The sequence below is a fragment of the Balaenoptera borealis genome, assembly GCF_965194805.1.
Source record: "Balaenoptera borealis genome assembly, chromosome: 7".
In the NCBI taxonomy this organism is placed as follows: Eukaryota; Metazoa; Chordata; class Mammalia; order Artiodactyla; family Balaenopteridae; genus Balaenoptera; species Balaenoptera borealis.
This window is the reverse complement of record NC_138864.1, coordinates 112442888-112462251: the sequence shown is the minus strand read 5'-3', so window position 1 is coordinate 112462251 and position 19364 is coordinate 112442888. Positions and strand designations below refer to the sequence as shown.

Genomic DNA, 19364 nt, shown 5'->3' with positions numbered 1-19364 from the left:
CATATACCCAGAGAAAACCCTAATTCAAAAAGACACATGCACCCCAATGTTCATTGCAGCACTATTTACAATAACCAGGTCATGGAGGCAACCTAAATGCCCATCGACAGACGAATGGATAAAGAAGATGTGGTACATATATACAATGGAGTATTACTCAGCCATAAAGAGGAACAAAACTGGGTCATTTGTAGAGATGTGTATGGATCTAGAGACTGTAATACAAGGGAAGTAAGTCAGAAAGAGAAAAACAAATATCGTATATTAACGCATATATGTGGAACCTAGAAGAATGGTACAGATGAACCAGTTTGCAGGGCAGAAATAGAGACAGACGTAGAGGAGAAATGTATGGACACCAAAGGGGGAAACTGGCGGGGGGGTGGTGGTGGTGGGATGAATTGGGAGATATGGATTGACATATATACACTAATATGTACAAAATAGATAACTAATAAGAACCTGCTGTAGAAAAAATAAATAAAATAAATTTCAAAAATTTTAAAATAAAATCTTTCCACAGCCCACTTGGGAACAGCATGAGACTAGAGAACAAAATGTTCTGGAATCATACAACTGATAAGATACTGGAATCTGCTGACACTCTAAGACTAGGAAACATTGACATGGACTGTAAACGTTAATAAAACCTTTCCAGATTTACCCTAAAAACCTACAGAAGTGACAATTTTGGGGGCTTCAAATTACAACAAAAGCATAGTTCTCACCCTGTTAGAGTAAACCACTATTAGTATGATAATTACATGAACGTAAACAGCAGAAGAGGATATGCTATAGTGGGTAACAGATTGTTAGAAGTCAGATTCCCCATCCATTATTGATTGAACCAAATATCACCTAATATACTGTATTTTAAAATAATAGTAGTTTTTAATCTGAAACAATGTGAGAAAAATTAGTCTGTGAACAAAACCAAAAAGAAAAATGTAAAAAAAAATACTGTTACACTGTCATTTCAAATTTAAAACTCTTAAGGAAAAAAAGAAGCTAAAAGAGAATTGTCACTGGCTGCAAGAAAGGGAAAAAATTTTTCAAATAATTTCTTTTGGGAGACAAGAAAAAAGGAAAAGATCCGTATTTCACAATACAAAATTTCATTTACCGCAACTCTAGGTATCTTCCTAGGCTCATGCTTATACATGTTAAAGATAACACCTTTTTCTTACACGGCGCAGCCAAAAAAAAAAAAAGAAAAAGATAACACCTTTTCTGAAATGCCGTTAAATGTTGATATGTCATTTCCTCATAACAAAATGACCTACAATCAGTTTACCTGTCACATCAGGGAGCTGAGATATCCCCCTCAACGCCAGTGCCCAGGCAAGTCTCACAGTGGCTTGCAGCCCCGGCAGTTTCCAAGGCTGTGAGTCTTGAAGACGAGAGTGAACTGTTGCAATATATTGTCTCTCTGTCAACAGTGGAAGTTGATGAATCATATCTGAAAACAAAAATAGACAACTATACCAAAGTAGAGAAATTTTCACTTTTGATATACAGGAATAATGTCTAAGAATCAGAAAGTCAGAGTATTCCCAACAAAAAATTATGACTAATTATAATTAATGTTTGAAATAATAAGTATACTATCATAAAAACAGACTACATCTACTTAATTCTGTGATTCATTTCATTCAATACAGGAAATCTGACCAATGCATTAACTGGCAGCATTCCTATATGAGAAGCACAGGTACTGCTTGTTATGTGACACACAATGTACTATGTGACAATTTGATTGGAGGTAAGGGGTAGTTGTATTTTAAATAAGTCTTTTGTAATGGCTAAGGATGATCACCAAAGAGGAGTGGGAAATGTCTGGTCTCCTCACATACCTAACGAAAGGAGACGGGGATGATACAGTCAAAAGCAGACAGCGGACAACTGTTGGAATAATTATAAATATTTATGACATTAAATGGCAATAAGCTTCCTTTGTGGGAATCATTTTTGAGATCCTCAGTTCTAAGCAGTAACTGTTTACAAGGTTACCAAGAGAAATTTTATCTACTTCACAGAAAAAAAAAAGTCAAAGATAATATATTACTAAAAATTATAGTGATCCTCCCTTAGAATGAAAGGTTTAAAATGTGAATAGTAAAGAAACAAGCAAGAAGGGGGACTTCCCCGGTGGCGCAGTGGTTAAGACTCCACGCTCCCAATGCAGGGGGCCCAGGTTCAATCCTTGGCCAGGGAACGAGATCCCACATGCATGCCGCAACTAAGAGTTTGCATGCCGCACCTAAGGAACGGGTGAGCCACAACTAAGCAGCCCACCTGCCACAACTAAGGAGTCCATGTGCCGCAACTAAGGAGCCCACCTGCCGCAACTAAGACCTGGCACAACCAAATAAATTAATTTAAAAAAGAAAAAAACAAGCAAGTAAATTAGGCATGCCTAACTCAACAAACATATATTGCAAATCCTTTAGCACTTTCCCATTCCAAAACCTCAAAAGATAACAGAAATATCTAACGGGGCTGCAATTACTTTAAAAATGTGATCTTATATCTAAATATTCAAATATGGATGAATTACACACAAAGGAATAAAATATACTATTTTTATCTTAGTTGTTAAAAAACCACCCTTCTTAAATGTTATCTCCACAATTAAATGATTTTTGAAATAAATGTATTAATAGGTACAAAATCCAATACCATCACGTTCCTCTGTGCTTTGTTCTATAAAACTGATATCAAAGCAGTACAGAAGTGCCATAAGAAGAGCCAGATTCACTGCATCCAACGAGCCATTAGCCTCAACAGTCACTCTTTCCAAATGTCCAATAAGGAGCAGAGTGTCATCTTTGCCTAAAGGTGATTGGCAAGCCCAGGCAAAAAGGCTTTCTGCCAGAGACTGCCTGCACTCCTTGATGAGATCAGAAACCTAGAAATAAAGATGAATGATTATCGGTATAAATAAATTACACTGAGGCCTGATCTTATTCCAAAATGTAAACTATCTATCATAAAGGCGAACTATATAAATGTATCTGAATCCATAAGTGACCCTAAAATCTCACCTCTGCAATTCTGAACAAACCCTACGGTTAATTACTCATTCTTAAGTCCCAACCTCCTCTATAGGACAATCAATTTCTTAAAGGCCTCAGGGCTTCCCTGGTGGCACAGTGGTTAAGAATCAGCCTGCCAATGCAGGGGACACGGGTTCAAGCCCTGGTCCGGGAAGATCCCACATGCCGCAGCACAACTAAGCCCATGCGCCACAACTATTGAGCCTGTGCTCTAGAGCCCACGAGCCATAACTACTGAGCCTGCGTGCCACAACTACTGAAGCCCGTGCACCTAGAGCCCATGCTCTGCAACAAGAGAAGCCACCGCAATGAGAAGCCCACACACCGCAACAAAGAGTAGCCCCCGCTCGCCGCAACTAGAGGAAACCCGCGCGCAGCAATAAAGACCCAACACAGCCAAAAATAAATTAAAAAAAAAAAAAAAAAAAATTTCTTAAAGGGCTCATTCCAGAAAAAGTGCTAGCATGGCACATAGTGACTAGAAAGAGGCTGAAACAAGTGCAAGTCAATTTCATGGACACAACTGCCTACACACTTTCCTATGCATTGTTAATTTTCCTATGCCTGTATTAGAAGAATGTTTTAAGTGACATGACTTTTCTGCCTCCAAGATGTGACACAGACAACCCGTGAATTGATGTCATTGAACCCTTGCCTCTTTTCGATGTTTTTCACTGCCCAAACCTCTCTCACGCTGTAGTTTCTCAAACTCATTGTTAACATCAATCTGTGACACAAGAGTAAGAACTTTGTAAGTCAATCCTTGCTCCATCAGCTCATCAGTAAACCGTGTTGTCATGGAAACCAGCTCTGGACTGTAATGAAAAAAATCAATAAAGTTATAATGAAAAGTAATGTTTATACTTTCTCATCACATGGATATAGCAAACACTCTTTTGATGATAATGTTGGGTTACTGGAAACAACCAGGATGAGCTATAACCTAGCTCTTGCCATTCTTTTTAGATCATTGTGTTTCAATAAACTTCTAACCATAAATAACTGAATTACATTTCATTTGTAAACAAAATAAAGCAGGTTTAAACTGTTGTGTCATTCTTGGCAGAATAAGGGAGTTATTTATTACTCAACTTAGGTTATACACTTAAATTCTACATACTAAAGAGAATTTTTGTTTCTAAAATTATAATTCTTCAAGCAATTTCTAATTAACCCCTTGAAATCCTAGCATGCAAACAGACCTGAGTTCGAGGGTCCATGTCTTTCCTCGTCGAGACTGTATCAAGGCTTTCAGGGAATTTGCAATGCACCGCTTTCCATCCCAGTATAAAAGAACAGCTACTAAGCCTCTGGTGAGGCCAGGAAAATGTGGCTGCTGGTGCTCTCCTAGGAAAGGAAGTTGAGAAATAATTTAGTAAATAAACACATATGTGTTTAGGCTGAGACAAAAATCACTATACCAATGTGCAGTTCAAAGAAATCACAGAAACCTTAGGGTTTAAAGGGTCTTAAGAGTCCTCTACTTCAAACATCTACCCACTATTTTATCTCTTTCACAAAAAGTCTTTCAAATATTTGTACGTTTCTTCCCCTAGTAAATTAAATAACATTTTCTTATGTTTCAGCTTTTACTCACCCTTTTTAACTGCTCTCCTTTGAATAAGTTCTACTTTGTCTTTTCTGAACTACCTTGCCTATAGTTTCAGTTTCATTTCCTATGGTTTTTTTCGCCCCTTGGCCCAATCGCTCTTACACTCTACTCCCTTCTGTTCCCCAAATTCATCTCACTGCCTCACACCTCTTACAGGAGATTTCTTCTGTCTAGATGCCCTCTGTCTTCCTGAGTGCACACCTACTCCACCTGACATATGCCTACTCATTTTTCAACAACTACCGTAAGCCTCGTTATCTTTGTGGACTTCTCTGTACAACCTGAGGTCAATTTAAATGCCTCCCCTCTGGACCATCCCTGAACCATGCATTAATGCACATAATGGTGGCATAGTTATTGGTTTCCATGTCTTTCTCAATTACTAGACCATAAGCTCCTTTACACCAGTTGAAGTTTTATTCATCTTTATATCCCTGGAGTCTTAACACAGTGCCTGGCCCATAATATGCACAGAAAAAGTAATTGTTAAATGAAGTTTTGAGTTAAACTCAAAATTCAAGCATGTCCAGTTAACATCTGCATCACAGAATGGGAAAACGACCTTAGTCATTCTCAATATCATATTTCTTTTAATGCAGCCTTAGGTCAGAAAGGATTCTGGCAGCCACATTCTATCTTCAGACATATTAGACTTTCTTTCAATTAAAATGCCCACCTGGCTTCTTCACATGGTTCCCTTGCTATAATTAAAATGAACTGCTTACTATATGGAAATTTCAATCTTTTCTCTCTACAGCAGCCAGAGAAATAATTTCAGTTATTCTGGATTCTGCAACTCCTGCTTAAAGCCCCTGCCAACAACCTCCCACTGTAATTAGAATAAAATCCAAATAATCTTCATGGCCTGCAAGACTATGATCCAACTCCTGCTCTGTCCTCGTCTTCCTTCACTCTCCCTAGTTCCTGATGTTCCAGCCACAGTGGTCTTTGTATCCTTCAACAGGCCTTTGTTCACACCTTGAGCTGTCTACTCTCCCTGGAACACCCTTCCCCAACAACTCTGGTATCTTGTCATCAGGCAGGTCCCAGATCAAATGTCCCAATCTCAGAGAGGCCTTCCCTAAGTACCCAACTTACAGGTGCCCCCTATCACCCCCCATGTCTCTATATCCCATTGCCTTGTTTTATTTTCTTCATAGAACTCAGTATTATCGAAATTATCTTATTCTTTACCTATTCATTATCTGAATCAGCCCCTCAAAAAGAAACTCCAAAAAAGCAGTGACCTTACCTTCTTTCCCATTATATGACAATAAATGCTTTGTGCTACAAAACTTCTGAGATGCAGTCATTCTTTGCTAGTCAATTACCATGAAAAAGTCTATCTTAATACAGTTAAATTTCCTTTAACAACTCTGATCACTAAACTAAAGCCTTCTCATTAGTCACAGATAAACAAAAGGAAACACTGTGAATATCAAATAAGCTACATCTTTAGAAACTATTTTGGAATCTAAATGATATAATATTTTAAATTACAAGTGAATAATTTTACATTTATGTACTACCTTACCATAGATTCAGTTAAATGTCAACCTACCAGCAAGGAGAAGCTCAACAGCTGCCAATTCTCCAATATCAAAAAGGTCACTGAGGATAAAGGCTTCTTTAATGAGCTGTTCAGGAAGAAGTCGGGTTCCCTGTTGACCCTGGATAGCAACTCCCTCTGTACTGGCTTTCTGAACCTTCTCATGTTGTTGAACATTTTTTGGCTACAACAATAAAAATAAATAAATAGGATCATGTAATGAAAATAGCATATGGAGACAAGGTAAATTGTTACCTAGAGAAGTTTATTCACAGGCAGTCTGGTAAAGTGACAAACAGGAGCATTTCTTATCAGATAAAGGTCTAACTATCAGATATAGTTAGACCTTTATGAGGTAACATTTTACATCACTTTCAACTTTTTATACTGTTATTACCTTCTCAATAACTGCTTCTGCTAAACTCTGAACTACAAAACGTTGAGAAATCACACAAAATAGCATACTATTTTTCAAATGTCTAAGAAACTTTCTAATTATATCTTTAATAAATATAAAAACAATAAATCTTCAAGTGGGAAATAGCAAATCGAAAAGAATTATAGAATTAATTAGTAGGGCTAATGATAGCTTATTAGTATGTTATTTTAAAATGTAGTCTTATTTGCAAAAAGGCTTACTTGGTGCAAATATTTAACAAATAACATATAGTATAGAATTACTTGATAGATCATAAAATCTTAGGTATTTACACCTTGAAAAAGGCCATACAGTCATTTAATTCAACTTCTCTATTAACAGAATGAAAAAACTGATGCCCAGATAAGTCAGGTGACTTGCCTGTGGTCATACAACTCTTTAGTGGTAGAGCCAAGACTGGAACTCAGCTCAGTTGGCTCCCAGGCTAGGGCTCTTAAATAGTTCTTAGATGGTCTTGCTGGTCTATAAAAAAAAACTGTCAAGCAGCAGGGAAAGGAGCTTCCAAATATGAATCCCTGCCACTGAAGTACTCTACCCCTGGTTGAAAAGTACGTCAAGATGTAGTGATTAACAATATGTAAGAATTAACTGCTAACACAATTTACATAACATTATGAAGAGTTAAAATGTTGAAGTGTACCTGGGAATAAATAAAATAATCAATCTTACTATGCTTAGACAGATTAACTATAAGTCAGAAATTCCAAGGAGGCTCATATTTCTGAAATATATGGAACTTTCTAAATCGTATTCAAATACTATTAAGATATCTCCTAGCTAGAGATAAATACAATATTAACTTCTATGGAGAAGAGAAAAAAGATAATAATTGCTCCCAGGAAACTTCCATTTTTAGAAAAAACTTGAATCAATGGACTAGAACAAGTAACATTTCATTTACATGCATTAAGAATGTACTTGCTCCTTCAATCTTTAAAGGAAAAAGCAAATCCAAGAAGCAAAAAAAGAAAATTTCCTACTGGGTTTCTGAACAATGAGATGAAGTCAGGTTTGTGTTTCTTCAAAATCATGTCAAGAAGGTGGACAGCTTCAGGTTGTCTTCTCCAAAGAGCATTTCCCACAGTCTGCCAAATGTCTTTGTAAGGACCCCACAGACTAGCAGCTTAAAGAAAAAAAATAAAAATCAGCATCAAATAAAACATATATTTGGAAAATAAGGTAAGGTTATCATCTATACATTTTAGTCATGCTCACAGCTACTTTTAAATATAAGGAGTTATTTATACAAACCAAACATTAATATAAAAGAATATTAGAATTCACAAGCAATAATATAAATGTCATTTTACCTAAAGTAAATCCTGACTTTAAATTGGAATATCAGCTGAACCTGGTTTTGTCACTTAGTATTAGTTATGTGACATGGAGTGAGAAAATAACCTCTTTGAACTTCAGTTTCCTTTTATATAAAATAGGGACATCACCTGCTTCATAGGGTTGAATGAATTAAATGAGATAAACTAGGTAAAATATACAATATAGTGTTTGGCATATCGTAGTCACTCAATAAATGTAACTGCCTTTCCTTCCCTCCCTATCATCCAGAGGAAAAGCAAGAATAGGGGGGAAAAAATCAGATTCTGTAAAACTTAGAAGCTGAAAAAACAAGTATTTTATTTTGGCTGGGACACTAGCTATTAAAAAACAGCATAGAAATATGGAATTCTTTTGTAAACTCATATAAAAAGGATCACATTTTGCTTTGTAAAGGTAATAACAATAATAAGTAATACTTAGAGAGCTTTTGCTACTAAGCATGGTTTGAAAAACACGACCTGGGAGCCCAAAGTTTCTGTTTGCAAACAATCAGATATGGCACCCCTGTGTTTATAAAGACTCTGAAAGAAAAACTAATCAAAACCACTCACTCACTCAACAGATAAACTAACTATAGCTTAAACCGTAAAGGGTGGTCTGCAAACATGTTTAACTGCCATCTGAGAAAACACAAATCCCACCAAAGTCACCAGAACAGTCAGAATGACATGCAAGATAACCTAACTAAATGCATTACAATCTTATGAACAATGTTGTCAGAAGGCGGCAATTTACTGGGCAGATTTTTTTTTTTAAAAGGATGTGCAGGGAGAGGACAGACTAGACCAGTCAAGCTGGATCATCCATTCACTCAACAAACATTTACTGAGGGCCATGCATGTGCCAGGGACTACAGAGCAAGCAAGACAGACAGGATCCCAGGCCTCAGAGAACTTACAGATTGACAAGAAAGACAGGCATTAAATTCAGGATTCAAAACACAACTACCGGGGCTTCCCTTATGGCGCAGTGGTTGAGAATCTGCCTGCCAATGCAGGGGACAAGGGTTCGAGCCCTGGTCCAGGAAGATCCCACATGCCACGGAGCAACTAAGCCCGTGCGCCACAACTGCTGAGCCTGCGCTCTAGAGCCCGCGAGCCACAACTACGGAAGCCCGTGCACCACAACTACTGAAGCCCGCGCGCCTAGAGCCCGTGCTCCGCAACAAGAGAAGCCACCGCAATGAGAAGCCCGCGCACGGCAACGAAGAGTAGCCCCTACTCGCCGCAACTACAGAAAGCCCACGCGCAGCAACTAAGACCCAACACAGCCAAAAATAAAAATAAAATTAAAAAAAAAAAACAGAACTACCAGTCTAACGGAGAAGTACAGAATGCTATGAGAACATATAAAAGGAAGACTCTAACCTAATCTGAAGGGCAGAGCAGGAAGTTATGCATCAGGTCTTTGGTGTGGGGATGTGGAGGAATGGGAATCACCATGTCTAGACCTTACATAGAGAGCAACCATCCAACTCCCTGCTTTGCTTCTCCTGTTTTGATCCTAAACTTGCCAATCTTCTAATGAAAAATATAGCTCGTCATATAAATTTCTAGAATTAAAAATGTGCTGATGAAATGAGCACCCATGCAGATGTACTTCCCACTAAAGATCAATTAATTGACATACTGGTTTATATATCTGTCTTCCCAATGTGATCAGAGAACATCAATTACTGGAATCTACTCAACACTGGATACACTAACAAACATCACAGTTCCAGGCCTGCCAAAATGAGGACCTGACCCTGGATCCTGGTGACTGCCTGTGAGGTGCTAGTTGGATGGTGACTAACTGACTTCCCTAGAGATCATTTTCTTGGCTCTTTCCAGCTGCAAAGGACAGAGTAGGTTTGAGCCTTGTATTCCTGGCCACGATGGAATTTTTCCTGTTAGTAAATGAGAATGTTTCAAGTAGTAGATGACAAAATGAAATTGGACAATGGTGTGACCAATGGACTAACTAAAATATGAAGTGTCAGGACCCAAGGATGTTGGGTAGGTAAGCTACTCATGAGGTGACGCAACCTTAACCAGGATGAGGGCAGTAAAATAGAAAGGCAAGGTCTGTTGGTAGAGTCAGAACTGGTAACTGATTGGCACAGGGGATGAAGGAAAGTTATCAAAAATGACTTGTAGGCAAATGTGAAACTTGCCTTACCACAGGTATTTTTAAAACCTGATAAAAAGCTAACAAAAGTAAACTGTCTGTAAAAGTAATACTCAATAGAACCCCTGAAGAATAACTTTCTTTGCACTATACATACTTAGTTTGAATAAGCTCAGTGAACTCTAAAAAGAATTCCACTTCCCCCCTTTTGTGGGGAGGCATCCAATAACAGATCAAAAATCTACACTAAAAAACCCCACAGAGGGCTTCCCTGGTGGCACAGTGGTTGAGAGTCTGCCTGCCAATGCAGGGCACACGGGTTCGAGCCCTGGTCTGGGAAGATCCCACATGCCGCGGAGCAACTGGGCCTGTGAGCCACAGCTGCTGAGCCTGCGCGTCTGGAGCCTGTGCTCCGCAACAAGAGGCCGCAACAGTGAGAGGCCCGCGCACCGCGATGAAGAGTGGCCCCCGCTCGCCACAACTAGAGGAAGCCCTCGCACAGAAACGAAGACCCAACACACCCAAAAATAAATAAATAAATAAATAAATAAATTTAAAGTACGTGCAGAAAAAACCAAGAATTTAAAAAAAAAAAAAAAAACCACAACTACCTGGGCTTCCCTGGTGGCACAGTGGTTAAGAATCCGCCTGCCAATGCAGGGGACACGGGTTCGAGCCCTGGTCTGGGAAGATCCCACATGCTGCGGAGCAACTGGGCCCGTGAGCCACAACTACTGAGCCTGCGCGTCTGGAGCCTGTGCTCCGCAACAAGAGAGGCCGCGATAGTGAGAGGCCCGTGCGCCGCGATGAAGAGTGGCCCCCGCTTGCCACAACTAGAGAAAGCCCTCGCATAGAAACAAAAGACCCAACACAGCCATAAATAAATAAATAAAATAAATTTTTTTTAAAAAATGCTGGTAAAAGTATTTTAAAAAAAACCCCACAGATACCAGCCTCCTGAGTCCATCATTAACATCAACACATCACAGAAGGTAGTTGCAACAAAGATTTATATTCATTTTGTCTTTGGTTTGACTAATTTTGGTAAATATCTCCCTGTTATTGATTACAGATGAAAGGAGGCTATAATTTTTCCAAATTACTAAATATGTATTTTTAATATAAGTCATTTGCTTGTTTGAGGAATACATTTATTTTCCTAAATTTTAGGAATACCTCCAGCAAGTCACATTTATTCACTCATTCATCAGGTACTAGGTATGGGTAAGCTCACAGTGTAGTGAGGAAGCACATTTACCATACAGTCATACATAAGGGCAATATCCATTATGGTATGTGCTATGAAGGTGAAGTACCCAGGACAACGATCACATAATAGGGGAATGTGACCTAGCCAGGGAGATCAGGGAAGGGAAGGATTCACTGAGCAAGTGATAATTAGGCTGAAATGTGAAGGATAAAAGTAGGAGTGGGAGGTGGTGGACATACACTCCAGGAAGAGAGGACAGCATGTGGGTTCCCGAGGCAAGAGGAAATGCTGCACTCTCAAACCCCTGAAAATGCCAAGAGAGCGAGAGTACCAAGAAGAGATCAGCAAGGGAGGCAACTGCCATACCTTGCAGGGCTTACCTGCCCATGTTAAGGATTTGGGTCTTTACCCTAAAAGATCAAGTGAGATAGATTTCAAATGTCTGGTGGACTTAGTGAAACAGAAAAGCATGTAAATGTTGAGAGCTGTTCAGGAGGATGGGAACAGACTAGAGTGGCTAGAGGAGGAGAAGGTATGGCGACAGGGTCTGAACACTGAGCAATCTTTGAAAGGTTTGACTGTGAAGAGGAGCAAGAGGACAGTAAATGGAACGAGGCATGAGATCGAGGTAAAGATTTGGGCAATTGGTGGAAAGAAAAGGAACAAAAGAGAGAGGACGGAACAACGGGGAGAAGAGTGTAAAGGGCGGGATTTACCTCAGACAGGAAGACACAGCGAAACTGACGCGAAAGAGTGCACATATATCTAGGTTTGTAGGTTCAAGGGTGAAAAAAAGAGTTCATGCCTGTTGGCTTCTATTTTCTCTGTGACTAGGAGACTGAGGGATCAGTTGGAGCTTAAAGATTTGAGGAGTGTGGAAAAGGTCTGAAATAGACAATGCTATGAACAGGACAGGGGTGACCAGACAGCCACCCAAGGACTGTCAGTGTTAATGGGTGCCTACTCACAAGCCTGTAGGTCTACTCAGCCGGGCTGATACAGGTCACAATACTAGTAAATCATGCCGCTGAAACTCAGGCATAGGCCTTCAAACTCTACCTCTACTTTTTTCCCCTTCTACAACTCTAAGATGTTTAATTTTTTTTTTTTTGAATTATGGTAAAAAGCACATAACATAGAATTTGCCATCTTAAAAACATTTTGAAGTGTGCAGTTCAGTAGCGTTAAGGGCTTTCACATTGTTGTACAACAGATCTCCAGAACTCTTTCATCTTGCAAAACAAATTTTGTACCCTTAAACAACTCCCCATTTCCCCCTCCCACCAACCTCTGGCAACCAACATTCTTTGCTTCTATTACTTTCAATCCCTCATACAAGTAGAATCATACAGTATTCATCTTTTTGTTACTAGCTTACTTCACTTAGCAGAATGTCTTCAAGGTTCATTCACGCTGAGTATAGGACAGGATTTCCTTTTTAAAGCTAAATAACATTCCATTATATATCTATAGACCACATTGTTTACCCATTCATTCGTCAATGGGCATTTGGGTTGTTTCGCTGGACATTTACTTTTCTTAAAAAAATATTCTCCTGACTGGGCTCTTAAAAATGTTTCCTTTCTATGTTGCCAATTAAACACTCCTGCCACAAGGCCTTGTTATACAATGTATACTCTTTGCAGCTGTTGGCAACTCCTTTTCCTTCAATGATTTATGTTTAATGATAGTAACTTAAGACGAGTACATACTAAAGAAAAGTATATAACCACACATACAAGGCACAAGCCTTGTTTTAAGTTTACATCTGTGTGGGAGGGCAGGACAGCAATACTAAGGAAGTAATTTCACTACTAACATTCAGATATATGGAAATACTATGTAATGAAACGAATTACGTTTTGCTTAAGTAGGAGCATGTAGACGTTTAAGTATCAAAGACTGGCTTCGAATCATTAGCTGTATAACCTTGGAGAAGTTACTTAACCACTCTAAGACTCTATTTCCAAACCTGTAAAATGGGGTGTTTAATAGCAGCTACCGCAGAGTTGTATAAAGGGGACTAAATAAGATGAAAGTACAACGCTTAGTCCAGTGGCTGCGAAAAAGGAGGTACTCAATAAGCATAATCATTCATTATTATAAAACAATGTATCGTAGTGTTTCCGAAATGGTTTGATTTGCAAAAGTCAGGTTTAGACAAGTTTTCAAGAATATCAGTCGTGTGAAAAGAACAAACCAGCAACAAAAAGACTGTATAGGGACGGAAAGAAAAGGCGCCCAGAAAAGAGTCCTCTTGAGTGAGATCCTCTACAAGCATTTACCACACAGACGTGCTCTTAACCGCCCATGAAGTTTAGTACAGCTCAATCAAGGCATTCTGAGCAGGAAATTCTTCATTTTCAGGCCCGCTCCGGCCGCTGCAGCACTTTTGGCATCCTTGGCCCGCCCACTAGGAGCCAGCGGTGCATCCCAGGAATTGTGACAGTCAAAATGCACCCACTCTTTCAAACGCCCCGATGGGGGCGGGGGGATTCCGCCCCTGATTGAGAATTGCCCAGAGGACCCAATCCAAATGTTCCAGAGTTTCTTTACTCCCTTCTAGATTCTGCCCCTCCCCGAAGATCTACTGCTCCAAAGGTACAGGAGCATCCAGGGACGGGCCACACACGCAGAGCTGGGAGTCACGGCACTCCTGGGCCACCTTCCGGATTACAGGCTTCATAATCAAGGGACCTCTCTTCCTGTAGGACCCCACCCACCCACCCAACCTCCAAGAAGGGCCCCAGTGTCCATTTTGAGGTGCGAGTTTTCAGCCTGCGCTCGTGGCTGAAAAATATCTCAGGTCTCCCGGCCTCATTGCCGGAGAACTGGAAATCCTGCAGGAATTCGGACCGCAGACACATAATGGGGTGGGGAATGGAAGGGACCAGATTCGGCCCTGGGCTGCGAGAACTGCACGCCAGGTTCCATGGGACCAAGCCTCCGTGCCTCGATCCTTAAGCCCCAACTCTAGGGCTAGAGCCGCAGCGCCGACGCGCGCCATTCAAACTGGGGAGAGGCGGGACTCTAGGCCCAGAGCTAGGGAGAAGCGGGCACTATGCACAAGTGCGGACCTGGACTCCGAGGAACCTCACTGCCCGCGTCTCTGCCTGAAGAACGGACCAGCACCCTGCCCCACAGCTTGCCTTCTGCCCCGGCCGCACCTACCCGAATTTACCGCCAACAGCGTCGCCATCTTGCAGGCGAACTAACGGAGCCCTCCCGCCGCACGGAAGCCCCAGAAGAGGGTGAGGCTGCCCGGGGCCGCGCCTAATCAGAAAGGGACCCCGCTGGCCCTTCCGAAATCCACGCTCGACCGACCCAGGCGTACAAATACTCCAAAATCTGCTCTAAATCACAGACGTCAATTTTCGCCGGGATTGACGAAAATTCCCATTCAAGTCAGGCGAGGGTAACCAGTTCGAAGACCCGAGGTCCTCGAGTTGACGTTAGTCGTGCAGTGCGTCCTGGGACTTGTAGTTTGTTTCTAGTGATTAAAGTTGGTTAGCTGGAACAGAAAAAGACTGTTTATTGAAATGACGCCCACTTATGATATTATGAAAGCCGTAAATCCAAATAATTATCTCCATTTCAAATTAAATCTTCCTTGCGTTACTCCCTTACTTTGGGGAGTGGAGTGGGGTGTAAGGTATCTAAACCTCAAAAAGCCATTTGATGGGTTGCAAACTAAGTTCATTACATTTCATCTACTGTATATACCAGTGTATTGCGTCAATATAGTTGCATGCAGTTAAACAATCATAACTTTTTATTATGAAAATTTCAGATGTATACAAAATTAGAATAATGAATGACCAGCTTCAATAGCTGGTCAGTTCCTGTTCCTCACCCCCAACACAGGAGATTATTTTGAAGAAATTTGCAGACATATCATTTCATAAACACCAAATATTTTTCTACCTAAGCACCCCCAAATAACTGGACCTTCTTTTTTCACTTGCTAAATTTTAGTTTGCTAATTTTCAAACTAAAATACAGTCATTACCATTTGCTATCATATGCCAGATAATTATTAAGAATTTATTAAGAATTTGCTATCAAACAACAAGGTCCTACGGTATAGCACAAGGAACTATATTCAATATCCTGTGATAACCATAACGGAAAAAAATAGGAAAAAGAATGTACGTATATATGTGTATAACTGAGCCACTTTGTTGTACAGCAGTAATTAACACAACATTGTAACTCAACTATACTTCAATAAAAAATAAATTAAAAATGAATTTGCTATCATATACCAGATATTTATTAAGAATATTTATTAAGAATGTTGTTGTTGTTGCATTATCTCATTTAATCCCTGAAACAATCCTACTAGGGAAATATAATTATAGCTGCTTACTTCATAGATGTTCCATGTACCTCACAATCTCACTTTATCAACTCCTCCAACATTCCACTGAGATTGGGAGAAAATAGAGTTTATAGTCTCATTTCACTACTGGAAATCAGAATTAAATAATTTAAACAAAATCACAGAGTACATTGTTAAGAATAGCAAGCATATTCATTCTTCTGAACAAATAATATTGAAGGACACAATGTACATTAGGTGGAACAAAAAAGTCACGGGTAATTTTTTTGAAAGTCATTGTTATATAGAGACAAATGCCAGATTACAATGAAAGTGGTCTTAAGGAGTGAAGGGGAAGAGAGAATGAAAAGGTAAAGGGATTTTTTCCGAAGTTTAGCATGAAAGTGAGAAAAATATTGAGCAGAAACTTGGCAGGAAGTGGCATTCAAAGAAGATTTTCTTTCTCAGCACATCTATTATGAGCCTTCCCCTCACACACTCTTTAAGCCCACACATTTCCCTCTTGGTAGATCACTTTCGATTAAGGAAATCTAACTTCCTGCAACTCCCACGTCACCCATCATCTCACGTACAGGCATGCTCTCACTTGATTGAGGTTTCCTCAATCCATAGCAATTGGGTTATTAGCTCCTCTAAAACTGCTCTCAGCATGGTCACCAGTGATCGATTGTCAAGTCCCACAAGCACTTTTCCGAATACCTTAGAAATTCTTTTCTCCCTTGACTTACGGGGCACCACCCCTCCTAGTTTTCCTCCTGTCTTTATAGTTCTTCTTTTTAAGTTTCCTATATGGCCTTCTCTTTCTCTCTCTCTTTTTTTTAAAATAAATTTATTTATTTTATCTATTTATTTTTGGCTGTGTTGGGTCTTCGTTGCTGCGTGCGGGCTTCCTCTAGTGGGGCTACTCTTCATTGCAGTGCGTGGGCTTCTTATTGCAGTGGCTTCCCTTGTTGTGGAGCACCGGCTCTAGGTGAGTGGGCTTCAGTAGTTGCGGTATGCAGGCTCATGTAGTTGTGGCTCACGGGCTCTAGAGCACAGGCTCACTAGTTGTGGTGTGCGGGCTCAGTTGCTCTGCAGCATGTGGGATCTTCCCAGACCAGGGATCAAACCCGTGTCCCCTGCATTGGCAAGTGGATTCTTAACCACTGCACCACCAGGGAAGCACCTTCTCTTTCTCTTCTCATCATTAAATGTTGTTCTTCCCTTTTGGTCATTCCCAGCCTCTATTCTACCATTCTACATGCTTCTGGGATCTATGGCTTCTTACCACCACCTGTTTGTTGATGAATTTTGTATTTGTATCTTTAATCCGGTCCTCTCTCCTAGGATTCAGATTTGTATATCCAACTTGTCTACCCCACACTTCTATTGACTGTCACACAGGCATCTCAAAATCAATTGATCCAAAGCTTAAATGAGCACTTTTCTCATAAAACTCAGTCCCCTGTATCTACTCAGTTGCCAAAGTTGGAAACTTGGGATTCACTCCATATTCTTCCTTCAATTGCCATATCCTATTCATCTTGCCTCATAAATATTTCTGGAGTCCTTTTTCTCTTCTCTGCTCCCTATGCCATTGTTCCATTGAGGTTTCATCTTCTTATACCTGGTATTTTGCAATAGCTTTCTCAAGGGTCTTCCTGATTTCTATCTCACCCCTTCTCTTGGTCTCCCAAAGTGATATTCAAATACACAAATCATATCATGTACGTGCCCTAATCAAAATTTCTCAGTGACCTAGTTCCTATGGGTAACATTTGAAACTTCTTAGGAAGGCACTCATGCCACTTCCTGATCTGGTTCCGCCTCCTTCTTCAACCTCCTCACGCTTATTCTCCCTCAAGTGCCCTTTACTCTAATCACTCTGAACTATTTGTTATTCCCCAGGTACGACATGCTTTCTGGTACCGTGTACTTGTACGTCTGCTTTCCTATCCGCCTGGAATACCTATCTTTCTTTCTATGTCCCTCTGTCAACCACCCACCAAGTTACCACCACCCACATCCCTGAATTCAAGCCATTATGTAATCATCTGCCACACTGAATCTGGGTGGGCCTTCTGACTTGCTTGGACCAAAACAGTACAGTGGAAGTGATGCTGGATGAGCTCCAAGCCTAGCATTTGAGAGGCCTTGCTGCTTCCACTTTTGCTTTTTACTGCCCTGAGACATCATGAAAGGAAACCCCAGCCAACCTCCTTGAGAATGAAAGACCAGGAGGAGAGAAGCCTAGCCAGCCTCCAGCTGTTCCAGCTAAACCAGCTGAGATGCTAGACATGAGTAAGGCCATCTCGGATGCTCTAGTCCTAGTTGAGCCATCACTTGACTGCAAATGGGCAAGTGAGTCCAGCCCAGAGTTCGGAATTGTGAGCAAGTAAAAGGCTGCTGTTTTAGACCACAGTTTTGTGGTTTGTTATGTTCAATAAACAATCGATTTACTCCCAGAGAGTAACAGCTATGTCTTTTTACATTTGTACTCCCTGCTGCTGCCACATCCCTGGCTTACAGTCACAATTCAGGAAAAAACAATTTGCAGACCTTGGTGCTTCCAAGATGTACTGGCGGAGAGAGAGGCCATATGTACACAATTGTGGCTAAGAGCACAGACCCTAAAGCTAGGCTTCCTGGATTCAAATTCTGTGTCGCTTGCTTATTAGCTGTGAAACCCTCCTTAGTGACTCAGTTTTCTCATCTCAAAATGCAGGTGATAATATTAGTATCTACACTGTAGAGTCGTTAAGAGGCTTATTCATAAAGTGCTTAGACTGTGCCTGACATTTAGTGCTCTGTGAGTGTTGTTTAAACAAAAATAAACTTTTTCTAAGGCAAAATAAGTGCTAAGTGGAGGTATAGTCAATTACTTAGGAGGAGTTTAACCAAGTTGTAAGAGTGAACTGAAAACATGGAAGTAATAGCAATTAACCAATTTGTGATTTATCTGGGGTAAGGGGTAGAACTGTGCCCTCCTCTAATTGATCCATTGTTTGTAACTTCCCTCATTGCTCCAATTAATTGTTTTAACTGTATACACAAAATTCTTTGAAATCTTAAAATAAGAACAGTTAATTGTTTTTTCTTTTTTGAAAAAAATGAAGTATAATTACATACATTATATTAGTTTCAGGTGTACAACATAATGGCTCAACACTTGTATGTACTGCAAAATGATCACCATATAAGTCTAGTTAACATGGTCACCATACACAGTTACAGAATTCTTTTTCTTGTGATGAGAGCTTTTAAGATTTACTGTCTTAACTTTCAAATGTGCAATACAGTATTATTAACTATAGTGACCATGCTGTAATTCCATCCCAGTGGCTTATTGATTTTATAACTGGAAAGTTTGTATATTTTGACTCCCTTCACCCATTTCACTTATCCCCCAACTTCTGCCTCTGGTAACCACCAATCTGTTCTTTGTATCTATGACGTTTGGTTGTTTTTTGTGTGTGTTTTTTTGGCTCCACCACATGGCTTGCGGGATCTTAGTTCCCGGACTGGGGATTGAACCCCGGGCTCCCGGCAGTGAAAGAGCTGAGTCTTAACCACTGAACCGCTAGGGAATTAATTCCCTGTTTGCTGGGGTTTTTTTAAGACTCCACATATAAGTGAGATCATATAGTACTTATCTTTGCCTGTCTGACTTATTTCACTTAGCATAATGCCCTCAAGGTCCATCCATGTTGTCGCAAATGACAAGATTTCA

The 19364-nt window shown here is 40.2% G+C and overlaps 1 protein-coding gene across 2 annotated transcripts in view; it reads right to left on the bottom strand.

Moving 5' to 3' along the window:
* Window positions 1-17638, bottom strand: part of NUP205 (nucleoporin 205) — an 85984-nt gene extending 68346 nt beyond the window's left edge. Inside the window, exons 1-7 of one of the 2 annotated variants that reach the window (XR_014246364.1) lie at window positions 14485-17638; window positions 7637-7779; window positions 6230-6401; window positions 4259-4403; window positions 3712-3871; window positions 2680-2908; window positions 1295-1459 (exon numbers count right to left, since the gene is read on the bottom strand). Coding sequence is in view for 1 of the 2 variants with exons in the window: in XM_082398056.1 (XP_082254182.1) it covers window positions 1295-1459; window positions 2680-2908; window positions 3712-3871; window positions 4259-4403; window positions 6230-6401; window positions 7637-7779; window positions 14485-14512 (1042 nt within the window). In the remaining variant the exon portion in view is untranslated. The remainder of the gene's footprint in view (window positions 1-1294; window positions 1460-2679; window positions 2909-3711; window positions 3872-4258; window positions 4404-6229; window positions 6402-7636; window positions 7780-14484) is intronic. The other variant, XM_082398056.1, reaches the window with a different exon arrangement.
* Between the last annotated feature and the right edge of the window lie 1726 nt (window positions 17639-19364).